The 14891-nt window shown below is 34.0% G+C and overlaps 1 protein-coding gene across 1 annotated transcript in view; it reads right to left on the bottom strand.

Moving 5' to 3' along the window:
- Nucleotides 1-14891, bottom strand: part of LOC120630619 (collagen alpha-1(XXVIII) chain-like) — a 39864-nt gene that overhangs the window by 5021 nt on the left and 19952 nt on the right. Inside the window, exons 9-18 of the mRNA XM_039899884.1 lie at nt 13253-13305; nt 11557-11763; nt 8928-9071; nt 7239-7328; nt 6905-7139; nt 5414-5482; nt 4320-4417; nt 3357-3449; nt 1677-1802; nt 828-958 (exon numbers count right to left, since the gene is read on the bottom strand). Of these exons, the coding sequence (XP_039755818.1) occupies nt 828-958; nt 1677-1802; nt 3357-3449; nt 4320-4417; nt 5414-5482; nt 6905-7139; nt 7239-7328; nt 8928-9071; nt 11557-11763; nt 13253-13305 (1246 nt within the window). The remainder of the gene's footprint in view (nt 1-827; nt 959-1676; nt 1803-3356; nt 3450-4319; nt 4418-5413; nt 5483-6904; nt 7140-7238; nt 7329-8927; nt 9072-11556; nt 11764-13252; nt 13306-14891) is intronic.

Below are 14891 nucleotides of genomic sequence, written 5' to 3'. Positions count from 1 at the left end.
ATTTGTAAATGAGTAAGGATTTTCGGATGCTATCAATAATAATACTACATAGCATGAAAAGTCGTCAAAACATGTAAGTAAACAGAAAGATCTTAACTACGATAAGGTAACCTATTTTTGTAGTAACTATTTAAAAAGACAATATGAATGTGTTTAAATAAAAGCGTAAAAATGTCTTATTTAAGATAAGAACCTATAAAACATTGGAAGTTTCCAATATTTACTTGACATATTTATTTTACAACAGATAACTAAATAAACGTCTTACTTGACTATCTGTTTGGAATTAATTAATAAGTATTAAACTGCTTTAAAAATACCATTTATGATAAAACCATTTACTGGAAAAGGAATTATAACTGCGATACTAATATAACCAACTTATGTTTCTACCGGCAACCTAATAAAACATTTTGTACACAAAAGCTGCTATTGCAATTTTTCTATGATACTCGTAGTAAGATAAATTACATCGCAGATTTTTTTTTGGTAAACACACAAACCACTACACACAAACAAACAAAAAATCTTTCCGCTGTATTTTATTTTATTCTTTTCAAGTGAGTACTTATATCAAGTGAATTTAAAAAAAAATCTTTTTAAAACTTCACCCGATTTATTTTACAAGAATACACAACTTTAAAATATCAGTAGTTCTACACCTATATTAAATGCCTCACAAAAGCTAAAATTTATTTTAAAAAAATTGTTCTGTTTGTTTTAATATTATATTATTTACTAACATAGGCTACAAATAACACATAAACGGCCTTAACTTTATGGCAGTTAAATAAAAAAAACCTTAAAAACTCGCAAATGTATCATACCTGGTAGATATGAACGCTTCAAAATTTGTGCCAAGGTGCAATCTTGTTGCTTGTCTATGACACGCTAAGTGTGCAGCTTCCAATCCATAAAGATCTCCATTGACGGCTGAATTTAGTGTCGCCAGGCGCAGCTATTCATTCACAATAAATTAAATGAAAAAAACACCTTTTACAAATATTGATAAAAGCGGTCATGGGAGGTCGACTTCACTTTCGGGGGGCCGAGTTCGAATCCCAGCACGCACCTCTAACTTTTCTAAGTTATGTGCGTTTTTTAATATCATTTACTTCAACGGTGAAGGAAAACGTCGTGCTGGCTGAGAGTTCTCGATAATGTTCTCAAAGGTGTGTGGAGTCCACCAATCCACACTAGGCCAGCGTGGTGGGCTACGGCCTTAACCCCTTCCCCTTCTGTAGTGGGCCAGTAATATGCCAAAATATAAAGCAGCATTGTTAACACTAAACCTGCCCGACGCGACGTCTTGAGGACAAAATCTACGACGCATCAATTTTGATTGCGCTTATAAAATATATACAATATAATGTTAGATGCACAATTAAACAAAAATGTATCGTTATTTATAGTATCGTAGGTAGTACACTGGTAGGCACTCAGACCTTTTAGGTCTGAATGAAAGAGTCCGACAGTACAACGCCGCCTGAGAGGATATACCCGGGTAATAAAACACAAAATTAAGTCTCTTAGAATGGCAAAAGACACTAATAAATAATTTAAACTAGCTCAATTATTCATGGTCGATGATAAATTATTGCTTGCCTGGCCTCTCACTTATTAGAAAGTAAATATCTAGAAATTCAGTCTGATTTGATCAGATCTAGAATACTTACAACAGGCTCCGGCTTTCCTTCGCTTGGACTGATCGTACTTAATGTTTCTATCATATTATGCGATGGTGGCATAGTTGGACCACCTGCAGCAACTTCTTCTAGTGGTAGCTTCAAAAATGATCCAACCTGTTGAAACATTACAAACATAATAGCTTATGTGTGTATATGTTAATTTATAAGGTAAAATCAATTATATGCAAATAATACATTTTATTTCTCTGCGTACCAATAATTAAATTTCCATAAATTGCCTTAAAAGCTATTACGTATTGGCATAAAGAGACCATTAAGGTAGGTCGAACTAGTAGAACTACATAAATAGTTAGTCGACATAAATATTTACCGTTAAAAGTATTGGACACACCAAATATAATATTATTTCCTAAGTATCTAGTTTGCTTTCTTACCCATGTAGGTACATTGCTGATCCAAGAATTTTGTATTATTGTATATAATAGCAAATATATATTTCAATCCTCAAAACACGTCGTTTTTGTACAGTGAGAATGCTAAGATCGGGAATTTTCATTTTTTCTCTCTTATCATCATAATATGGCCAACATTACACCAACATACAAAAAGATTACTTATAAATACGTGGCATTAATCTGATAACAATCCTAATTACATTAAAAAGAAATCCCCCAGAAACAGGTGAGATTAGGTTTGAATAAAAAATAATATTTTAAAAATCAGTTTCTTTGAGCACCAAGCTGTCTCCGCGCTAAAGGAAAAATCTCGAAAAGATAAGCAATATTTTCCTGACAAGCTAAAGTCGAGTCATTGCTATCACATTTTCGTTGATACGTATCCTCCGAGGCAAAAGCGAAATTTTAAATTTAAGATTTTCTTTTCATGACATCCCCCGATCCTTGAGATGAATTTTCCGAAAGCCGCGTAATAAAGGAGAAAAAACCTTGCGGGAAAAGTTAACGATGAAAAAGTAAACGGTTGTTTAATTATGAAAATTATTTTCATCAGCGTATCCATTTTTAATTAATGCTGGTGCTATTATAAAACAGTATACCAATTATTATCCGTCCACAACTGTGTATTAATTACATTTATGAAACCGATGTGTAACTTTCGTGGGGATATCATATACATTATGAAACAATGCTGGCTGAAATGATAAACCACACGGTCGCAATTGAACGTTGATTTTTAAATAAAGTCACTGGTATTTGGAACGTATACGAGCGTAAATATCAGTTTCATTAAATTAGATATAAAATTAATTGGTTTGTCAGGACAACAATTTGAATCGATATGCTTATTATCGCTGTAAGGCCCGCACAAAGCTTATTCAGTTTTCCAGAAATCTTAAAGGAAATCTAAAAAATATATATTACAAATCTAAAAAAAATTATGTAGTTTATTTAAAATGCGTTTCAAAAATATTTTTTTAGTTTTTGAAAGAAGGTAAAAAAGTTATTCCGCGTAATTTCTTTACTCTTAATGCAAGATAAACTTCGAGGAATTTGTATTGAGTATTCTTTAAAAGCCTATTTCTAAATTCAAAAGTATTCTTTAATAGCTTCATATTAAATACTGTGCGAGTTTTGCAAATATTGTCGTTTAATCGACGTCTGATCTATAATTGAGAGATCTGATTTTATATTGTACATGTCAATCCCAGCCCATAACTTTGATATGCTTGCTTGTGTTTGTTTTACTTACTACAACATACTGCCAGCCAGTCTTCACTTTGATTAACAAGGCCTGCTCTGCTACGACGAATGCTAATGTACCACGTGGGAAGTCTACTCCCAGCTGAACAGAAATAATAGAATAATTGAATTAGTAATTCATACAAACGAAGTCGATGTGCAATGTCCACATCGACGTGGAAAGCCGAAGGGGCAGCAATATGGCAAACCACGAGTCAGTCCAGTGTGCTTATAGATCCGACATTTACAGCGCGTAAACGTTGCGTACGTGGTAGAAGTCCCAATGCCTTTCATAACATAATGCGTGCCATATTATGCCATTATATAAAATGAAGAAAATCTCCAGTACCAGCTATAAATACTTAGGGGTAGGCTTTTTAGAACTCTTACAATGCCTATCCTTAAGTTTTGTTGAACTCGTACTGGAGACTTTTTTCAATTAATATAATTTGCATACCCTGTACAACCCTTTATGCACGCCACTGGTGGAAACTGAGTACACAAACGTGATTGCTTTGCATCTATTATCTATAATATTTCTTTCTAACCCAGGCGGTTAGAAAGAAATATTATACTAAGTCCCACATTAACGTCCCACTTTGAGCACTCAGACTGTCTTCATACTCAGTAGTACTCTTTCATAGGAAAGGAGGTTTTAGAGCACCACGCTGCTTACGAGCTGGCGGGCTTTTTATTTGCTGACTATTAATTGATAGTGATAATAGCCTAACGTGCCTACCCGACAGCACGTCCTTTTCACAATGTTACCCATAGAAAATAATAGAACTATTCAAATAGATTTAAAGTAATCGAAAAGACTTCCTATTAAGTGTCGCTTTCTTGAGTTCTGGGTATTAAACTCAATATCAATATTTTTTAACTAGTTAAGAAATCTTTAAAAAAAGATTGGACTTTAAAACTTTTTAATCTAACAGACAATCATAAATTCTAAGCAATTATGTTATAAACTTACCCGTATTAATGAATGCGTTGTCTTGAATATGATTGTTCCGACGATAGTGTTGCCATCTTCTTCTTCGGAATCGATGAAATTTGGCGGCTCCTGGGATGCTGTATTATTAAATTACTTTAGAAACAGAGGAAATCTAGTATATCTATACAAGAGTGTCAAATTTTAAGGTTGTCTGTTGTTGTGTTTTTGTTCTTTATTGAAACCACCAAAATATATACATTGGTTTAAAATTGTTCATAACAAAACTATTCCTACAAGCCAGTTCAAACCAGTGCCATTTTATATTAGTAACAAAAAGGACAAAAGTCATGGAGTAGCTACGGCCTTAGGTTCTAAAAGGCAAGCAAATGAAACTAACTATTAATTTTGTAATATTTATGACTCTTGCCATGCTTGATGCTTAGAATAGGGAATGGCTGATAGATGAGATATTTCTATGTATACTAAAACTTACCTTCGAAACAGTAACGTAATTGACTGATTATGTTATAACGAAAAGCCAACAATCTATTTTCACCTATACAATTAAAGTAATAGAGTTACCTTCCTTTATCATCTTTCCGGAAATGAACCCTTATTCGTTATAATAATGGGATGATAGGGAAATAGGTGGTAGAGTCACAAACAGACTGACTTGACGTTTCAAAGGCGCTTATAAATTGGCCTACTTGAATTAAATGAATTTTTAATTTTATGTCGTTTTGTATACCTAATAGGAGTGTATCGGAGATTTTTTGGTACAATGTGTGGGAATCCCCCATTAATAAATTTGTGTGTAAACATATTAATATCTTAAATACGTTCCATACGTAAATTAAATATTTTGTCTTACCACACAGACAAATAGTAGCGTAGGTATAAGGCTTATTTTTACAACATATCTTAATAACACGAAAATACAGTATTCTTTTTTTGTTGTCTATAGGTCCCTACTTTATTTTCAAAACTTTAGCGTATAACAATAACAAAACTAAATAAATTATGGTAATTGTTTTGTTCAAACTTATTAAACTAACAAACTAACAACTGAGGACGGTTGCAATCTGCTGTAATACGGTATACAGTTTAGTTTTGAAAACTTTGTTCTTACTTACCAAACTGTTCTGGATTGTACTGTATTAGATTTATGTTACTCCAAAAATTTTGCGGATCCTGAGGTGCGGCTGTTGGAAAAGAGATGTTAAATAAGCTAGATGTATAAAATAATAGTTATTTAATACCTAATTATCAGCATACAAGGCTTTATCTACTCATAATATAAATCCTCTAAATGAATCTCTAATCTCTAGATGATATACTATGTATAAACAAATAAATATATAAGTATTAATGAAAACAATTATTTGTAGTAGTAATTACGCATTTTGGATAGTGCAATTATTAAAATTCACAGGAATAAGTTTTTTTAATGTTGTAAGGTCCCGATCTCGATGTACGATAACCTACTTTTTTTACGGCGCGCATGTTCTTATTTTGAAATTTATAAACATACCATTACCAGCATTAAGCGGTAAAAAATTGGCTGTCTGTACGATACCCTTTGCGCAGAGGGGATTAAAAAAAATAAAGGAGTGTTATTATGAAATTCAGTACGACATTATATCATCCGTTTGGATGATCCGTTACGACATTGCATTTTCTAATGTTGGCAATAAGCTAGCTTTTTCAGAATCTTTTATGGATGATTTAAAGCATGGGAGTTGATAAAATGATTTTATTTGAATATTGATTGTCTTCGGCATTGAAATGTAGAATCGCGGTGCATTATGTGATTTAAAATAAGAATCTTCATTGTCAGCTTTACAGGCACAAAATGCAGTCATACATAATAAAAGTAGTCGTGAGTTTCAAGTAAAGTAAATCATATTGAATGGTCGCCCGCTTTAATATGTTGAGCATTTTAAATAACTAGGACATATTGTTACCGATGACCCTAAGGATTCCATAGAACGAGAGCGTAGGGCTTTGGCAGTGCGCTGTAATAAGTTTGTTAGTCTACAGGTATCTCTGTTGTAGCCAGGAAGCAAAAGTTAGTTTGTTTAAAGCATTTGTGAACGGGATCCCTGTGCACCAGCTATACGCAGGCATCACTAAACGCCCTACGAGTTCACTATAATGATGATTTCAAAATGCTGTCGTGTTTACCGCGATATTGCAGTGCATTTAAAATGTTGGCGAGGGCTCATATAAAAGATTTGTTTGCGATCAGAAGGAAACGAATAGCTAAGCAAGAATCCTTGATGAAAATACCGTGGGTAAGCAGTAACAGTTCTGAAAGCATTAATCGATTCCATCTAGATACGACTCTCCTATTAACAAGCTTTATATGAAACTACATATTTTGTATATTTAAAATTAATATCGAATATATATGCAGAAATCATAATTGGGTCAAAGTTAACAAAATAAAGAATTATTATTCAGAAATATTAGTAATATTTCTGAATAATAATACTCAGTCTAGGGAAAAATAATAGATAAGCCGTTTCATAATTGCACGAAATTATATTATACAGAGATATCGAAAGAGAACGATGGGAAGAGTTTGGGCGTGGCCAAAAATTATATATATTTTTAAGTTGTACCTGTGCTCGAGCCAAGTCTATTAATCTTAGGGCTCTCAGTAGATTTGTCATTTGAATCATGAACAGACTGGCATGGAATTCCCGGGCGACCTGGCGGACCCGGAATTGGAATATATTGCAACCTGGGAGCGGGCCGACCTGCCGGACCTGACGGCCCCGTGGCACCGTCCTTCCCCGGCGGGCCGGGCGGACCCGGCACCCCGTCGTTCCCTCGATCCCCTTTTTCGCCTTTTACCTTAAGCGAAATTTATGATTAACGTAAATTTTCATCCATTTGTATTTGTAAGTCAACTTTCATTCGATCAATGCATCGTTAGTAAGATTAACCGGTTACCTTTTCTAAGGTCATTAGCGGAAGGCCGGAGTCTCCCTTTTCTCCTTTTGGTCCAGGTGACCCGGATTGACCCGCTGCGCCCGGTGGACCCTATTAAAGACGAACGAAGTTAACACATGAGTTTACGGATAATTGATAGACGATTGGCGCAGTGGGCAGCGATCCTGCTTTCTGAGTCCAAGGCCGTGGGTTCGATTCCCACAAGTGGAAAATGTTTGTGTTATGAACATTAATGTGTTTCAGTGACTGGGCGTTTATCTATATTTTATACATATTTTATATTTTATATTATTGTGTATCAATTAAGTAACACAAGCTACGCTTACTTTGAGGCTAGATGGCGATGTGTTTATTGTTGTAGCATATTTTTATTTATTTATATTTAATTAATTTCCCTTAGAATTTTCTGTTTCTCGTACTAAGCTATAAAATACGGTTTTTATTATTATTATTTTTTCATTTTCACTTAAAAAATTAAAGATATGAACTACCTATGAACTTATTACCCGAAACCGAAAAAAAAGCTTACATATGACACACGAATTTTCATGTGGCCCATTGGTTAAGACTTCAGCTTCACCTTCGAGAAGCCGAGTTTAAATCCCAGCTTGCGGCTCCTAATTTTAATTAATCTGCGTTTTAAATAATAAAAACATCACTTGTTTCAACGATAAAGGAAAACATCATGAGTAAACTTGCATGCCTGAGAGTTTTCCGTATTGTTCTCAAAGGCGTGTGAGGTCCACTAATCCGCATTGGGCCAGCGTGGCCTGAAGTGGGTTGGCAATGGTTTGATCATATGATGATAATGTTGATTTCACGAATTATCATATTATTGTATATCAGGTTGGCCATCTGCTTGTTCCGTCAATTGTTACTATAAAAAAAAAAAAAAAAAAATATACTACGACATTACACACATCGCCACATAGCCCCAAAGTAAGCGTAGCTTGTGTTATGGGTACTAAGATGACTGATGAATATTTCTATAAATATAATACACATAATTACTTATAATATACAGATAAACACCCAGACACTGAAAAACATTCATGTTCATCACACAAACATTTTCCAGTTGTGGGAATCGAACCCACGGCCACGGCTCAGAAAGCAGATTCGCTGCCCACTGCGCCAGTCGGCCGTCTGAAAAAAACAAACAAATAGTCATCTATCTCTATATCTAGTGCTGCACCACGCTTTGCACTGTTGCGGCTAGCGTTTGTATAATAGGTTTGTGTAACAAACTCACTCCTAACTAACGTACGTTTTATTTAACCAACTGTTACTAACCAACTAACTATAACTAACGCATTACTGTATGGAAACTGCGGTGAGTTCCGCACAGTAATAAACAAACAGTGGTACCTACTCGACCGCTCATAGTATAGGGAGGTCTCACTTACATAATATACAAATTTTAAATATAGAAATCCCCGACTTTAAATATCACGTAATTTAACTAGTCACGCCCTTTCATTTGATACCAAAATTGAGGGATTTGTGGAAAATAAAATGTAATTCGCCACTTTGTGGCGGTGGCCATCTTGGACCGATTTTCGTCAAACATAGCTAAAACCCTCCCGACCAAATCCATTCGGCCGCTCCGATACCACAGACAGGCACACACACACACTGACGAGTCGAGATTATAAGACGCCGTCGTTTTAAAAATTAAATGTTACTTACCGTCCAACCTGGTAACCCAATATCCCCAGACGGTCCATTTATGCCTGGAGCTCCTGGCGGGCCTGGCAGACCTGGTGGTCCTCTGGGACCCGGCGCTCCAGGATGTCCACGTTTACCCTTTGGTCCAGTATCACCTTGGTCTCCCTTTATAAAAAAACAGTCGGTGTCAATAGTATTAATAATTATATTTAGCGCAATGGCCTGAAAACACTCTATGGAAAATAAGAATTTTAATTTTATTTGTAAAATTTTGGTATGTTTTTAGTTTGTGTAAAAAACTAACCTACTCAAAAGGCGCCTTTATCCGGTACTAGACAGTTCCAAAAGGCGTAGAAACTTCAGGTGGACCCAAACACTTATTGCATGCCCAAAATTCACAAATACCTGTTATATCCGACAACTTTAACACGTTCATTATCTCACTCACTCAAGCATCTGAACGTTCTTAATGAACGGCAGACGTTTGCGCTTTGATGTAAGAATATGATTAAGGGGTTATCTCAGTTTCAGAAGATTACAAATGTCCTTCCTTTCCTCTAAACCTATCTTGTTGTGGAAGAGGACCCGTGCTCTTTAGTGGACCGGCAGCGGGTTGAGAGATTGTGTGGATTATTATTTAAAAATCCTGCGATCAAAACGTCAATAATATATTTTGGAGTGATCGTATGATAACTGCCAATAATCGTATGATGTAATGAACTCGGCTAACTCTAATTGGTTAATATGCTTCGCAATATCGTTTCTACCGTTAAATCGCTTGGGGTTTTCATTGCCGTTGAAGCAGCTTGCTGTAGTTTACCAAAAGAGCAAACATAAGAAGTTAAGCTTAAGTTATCTTATACATTTGGCTACGAGTAATACTTACAACTAGCTCCTGCTTGACTATCACTATGACTGAGCCTGCGTGTGTCACTAGGAACCCTAAATGTAAGAACAATGAATATTATCATTGTTCATAGTTCTGCATCATGGTGACAGACGCACTTACGTCAATACGAAAAAAACAACGGGAGAATAAATTGATTCTATTACCTAGTTCGGGATTGTTTGAGTAGGAATATCTTAGAATTTCTCTTTCGGTGGCACATAAAGAAAATCCTGAGATGAATTTATACTAAAAAAAACATTCGATTTAGGCGTCCTATATCATAATTATCGGTTCAGCGGCTTTCTTTGGAAATAAAAAAAATTGTACTAAGTTCGTGCTTAATTTTTATTTTATGAAGTAACTTAAGCCTTTAAATTAGTGTTCAGGAGGTCCTAAGTTCGATTTTTAAGTGTAAGGTACCTATTGGATTTCTTTACTTTACCTGTAAAAATACCCAGAACCTTACCGAAAATATATAATAACAGGGTATGCCCTAAGCGGGTAGATGATATAAAATAAAAATCATCTCTAATACGAGTTACAATAAACATAACGGTAAGCATAGCAAGAGTTATAAAAAGCCTACCCTTAAGTTATTATGTCTCTTACAGGAGATTCTCCCCATTTTATGTCATCTGCATACCCTGTATGCACGCCACTGTGCTCACCCCCGTTTTTTGGAGAGCAAGTAAAGCATTCAGTCCTAGTAAGCATTATGTCTAACATATGATTATAATCGTAAAAATTCATCAACCCACATTACAGCAGCGTGAAGAGTGTATGCTCTTAACCCAGATATAAGAGATCCCTCATATCCCCTGTTCCCTCCCCTTTATGAGAGAGCAGGCTATATTAGGTCATAACAGAGCTGATGGTCATGGTTAACATTACCATATTTTCGGAGTTCTGGAGATCTCTAAAAAGCATGCCACAAGACAAGACACGAAAATGGAACCATTTGAGCTGCGGCGGGAGTAATCTCTTAAAAGAATACCAATTAAAAGTATTGACTGCTAAAGTTAGGCTAATTTCACTGACCATCGCCCTCCAGCAGGAATTCCACTCTTACGGTGTATCGACCTAAACATCAATTGTTAGAATAACGTTAATTATAATTTTTTTAAGATAGTTTGAACTATTGAACTTTAACAAAAAATAGTAGTCATAATTTACTTAAAACTAAAAACGGAATACGACCATTGAAGCGTTTTAGGTAAAATCAAAAATCTTTTAGTCATCTACATTTTAAACTCATAGCTCTGGTGGTACTCGTCACCAAAATTTGTGTAAAGGTTACCCACTGGTTGGCAACTGTAAGAAAAATTAAAGAATACTGAATCGCTTTATCTATTAGACTTTTAAGCTTTAAAAATCAATATCATCACAAATTGCTTCTTGATTTTTCTTACACGTTTTCCGTATCCATTGATTCGGAATAAAATCTTATACGAGCCAGCTTACCTACATTTTAATTTAATTTCATAAGCTCTGCAAAAAATCAACGTCTTTGCTTTTCAGTTCGTTTGTCACAGAAGAGGTTGTATTTTATACAAAAAAAAACCTTTTTCTTTATTTCAAAGATATTTAGCTTTTATTTATTTTATAATTCTACACATGTTCTTTGGTTAAGCACGAGATAGCTTAAGTTATTTATTCCAGTTATTAATGTCACGTTACCTTAGGGAAGGCAAATCACTGTAAAATACATCTTATTTAAACAAAATCACTTAAAAAAACGCTAAAAATCAGTATAAAATGTACCTTCGTCAGTATTAATGCTTCGTCCCGAGATATCGCTACCGGTCCTGGCGGTCCGGCATCGCCTTTGTCACCCTTAGAACCAATTATTCCAGATACTCCTTGCGTTCCAGGTAACCCTGTTGGTCCTATGACACCCCTTTCACCAGGCTTGCCATCATTACCGGGAAAACCTTGTGGACCTTCCATACCTCTACTGCCTTTTTCACCCTGGTTGAAAGAGGTTTTCTTTTAATAAATATTACTGTTATAGCTATATCTTTAGCGACAGTTGTAAAATACTTGACCTTGAACTTGAGAAAGGTTGGCCCAAAAACTCGCAACAACGTTGGACAGACCGATATTAGTTTTTGTAAAGGACCATCGATATGTACATGTTATAATCTAGCGCGTGTGGGAGTTGTTTCATCAAATATTACTTATACGCAACATGGTTAATACACCAAAAGAAAAGTCTCTATCAAACATCTGTACCTATAATAACTAAAATCACCACCAATGATTGTAAACTAATAATAATTATTACCAAAAACGTTTAAACTAAAAACTGCGTTGGTAAGAAAAATATACTCACAAGCGTAGTACGTTTACTTTTCCTTCACATATTTTTACAATGAAAAGAAAAGAATTTCCAATGGGTAAATAAGTGTTAGAAATAATTCAAAATATTGGTGGTTGTTAGTTTAAAAAAATGGAAAGTTATCATTTAATTTAAGGTAATTCAGTGAGATGATAATTTAGAAAAAAAACGATATTAAATTCATCTTTTAACAAAATAAACCTAGTTACCTAATAATATTATAACACTGAAATTGAAATTAAGATAATAAGTCGCTCGCCTGAGTTAAGCTCATTATTATGTATGAAAATTACTGTTTTGTTTCCATCTCATCTAAACCGCCCGGGAATTAAGCGGAAAAGAAACTTGTGGGGGGAAAATGTGGCCGCAGTGACCACTGATATAAAAAGAAAACCAAAGAGACAAGTTTCAAGTTTTTAAGTACGTTAATAAAATTATGTCAACTTGGCTAATTGGTTGGGTGCACTTACCTCTGACCTCTATTACTATATAATAGAGGTCAGTGGTTGGGTCTATAACTTTTGAACTTTATTTTTTCTTTTTGTCTCAATGAACAGGTGGGTTCTTGGGATGGTTAGTAATCTATAATAGAGTACCTAAGCCCACCAACCTCCTTTAGAGCAATGTGGTGGTACTCTTATACTCCTTGTCCTATGAAAGAGGAGGCCAGTGACCAGCAGTAAAATATCAAAAAGGCTAATGTTTATATAACTAAAATAATTTATTTTATTTTGCACAATCAGGGAATTCTGAAAATTTGTTCGTACGGATGAACATTCCTATGGACATAGTGCTATATCTTTAATCCCTTAAGAAACAAGACTCTTTGTTTTTTTTCCATTTCGAATTAAAGTGTTTTTACAAAATAAATAAAAAGAAATCAAATTTTTATGGACTAAAAGCAAAACAAGAAATTACATATTTATTTACAATAAGCCAATGTATAGATTAAGACCGGTTTTATGCTCAATAAGATTTTGAAAATCAAAATCGACATGAATATTCATAAAATACTATTTAAGAACAAAAAAAATTTGCTATCTTTATTTTTCTTTGCATCTTAAGTTTTGTATATCCCTGACATCGGCTTTCTTATTTACGTCTCAGTTAGGCAATTACCTTTTCACCTCTTTCTCCTCTATCCCCTTTTAGCTTTGCGACTTCACGTAGCTCTGAAAATATTATTCATGGTACAAACTTAGAAAATTAAAAAATAATTATCTTAGCACTACGGAATTAAATAAACCAAGTCTTATTTTATCGTATGCATTTTAATGGTAAAGAAGTTATAGAACTCATTTGATTAATGCTCCGAAATAAAACATTCTCCTACAACATTCTTGCCAAAAATATTTATTACCTACTTCTACTTCTTCAAAAAAATTTAAATTTAGGCGTTTGATTTAAATCTCAACACCTTTTTCTTTCTTTATTATCATGTTCTAAAACAAAATGTTGTTTAATTTTCGGACAAATGTTTTTGCCGCATATTAAAACGATTATAAGGCAATAGCATTTTAAGTAATTGGGTATCACAATTTGTCCCATTCATAATTTCGGCAGGTTCAAAACATCTTGCAATGGAGATCGATTTCACGAAAATCTTTTAGCAAATTTCGTTTACTCGCATAATTATCTATATCATACGCATGCTCTTATTGTTAGAGTGAGTAAACTCAAAATCTAATGTTTTACAGTAACATGTAATAATTTATATTGGTATTTGTATTGCTCTATTACAACCGAGGCTAAACGATCTTCGTGAGATTGAAGAATTGTAAAATAGAATAGAACTTTTTTTTAATATATTGTGTTTGAATTTGATTCGCAATAAAGGCCTAAATTCGACCTTGACAACGACCAAAATTCATACAATTCTGTTTTGATGGAAGTCATAAAACAATGTAATATTAGAGTGAATGGGGCAAAATGGCAATATGTGTACTGGGTAAGTTATGAGTTCTTGTGGTACGTAAGAGGCTGCGGTTAAAGTTTGATGCATATGAATATATATTAAATGAATAATTGCTCGGGAATGTTGAAGTTTGCTATAAATGGGTTATGATCAGTCAGTGTACGGAATATATTAATGAATTTAAGTTCTACAGTCGCTCATGTATGTCTTGCCATTTTGGTTATCCCAACGACTACTACTTTAGGCTGCTTTGCGAACAGAAATTTGTTTATTAGATGATAGATCTATTTAGGTAGGCAATTTAAAATCGATTAGAAAACGATACCAGGTTTTCAAAATATAAGATTTAAATTTTTTTTTTAGTGCTGGTGAAAACCCCTTTAAAACTCTATTAATTTAGTTTGTCTTACAAAGTGGTTAATCTAGATTTTGATAAATAGTTGTTTAATAACAATATTTCAGTAGATTTAATTTAAGTTTAAATTTTTTGCAGTATTATTTTATAGTATGTAACCTACAAAAGACACCACATAAAACATAAAGATTATATAACGGAAACCTGATGCTTTGAAAGATTTTGTCTCATATTATGTTTTAATTTGTATAGATTTCAGTTATTAAATTGATTTAATGTAAGGGCAAGTGTGTTTTAAAAAAAAAATGACGGATACTTGGAAAGCCCGGCTCCAGACTTAAACCCATAGATTATCCCCAATTAATTCCCAATAATTAAACCCTAACCCTAAAATTCAAAACACACAAAGATTTAATAAAATCATAGGTACTTTAATAAGAGAATTAAAAAAATTTAAATATGAAGATGTGAACTACCATGATGCAGTA

Source organism: Pararge aegeria, chromosome 16 (genome assembly GCF_905163445.1).
Source record: "Pararge aegeria chromosome 16, ilParAegt1.1, whole genome shotgun sequence".
NCBI classification, from domain to species: domain Eukaryota; kingdom Metazoa; phylum Arthropoda; class Insecta; order Lepidoptera; family Nymphalidae; genus Pararge; species Pararge aegeria.
This window is presented reverse-complemented; position numbering and strand designations above follow the sequence as displayed.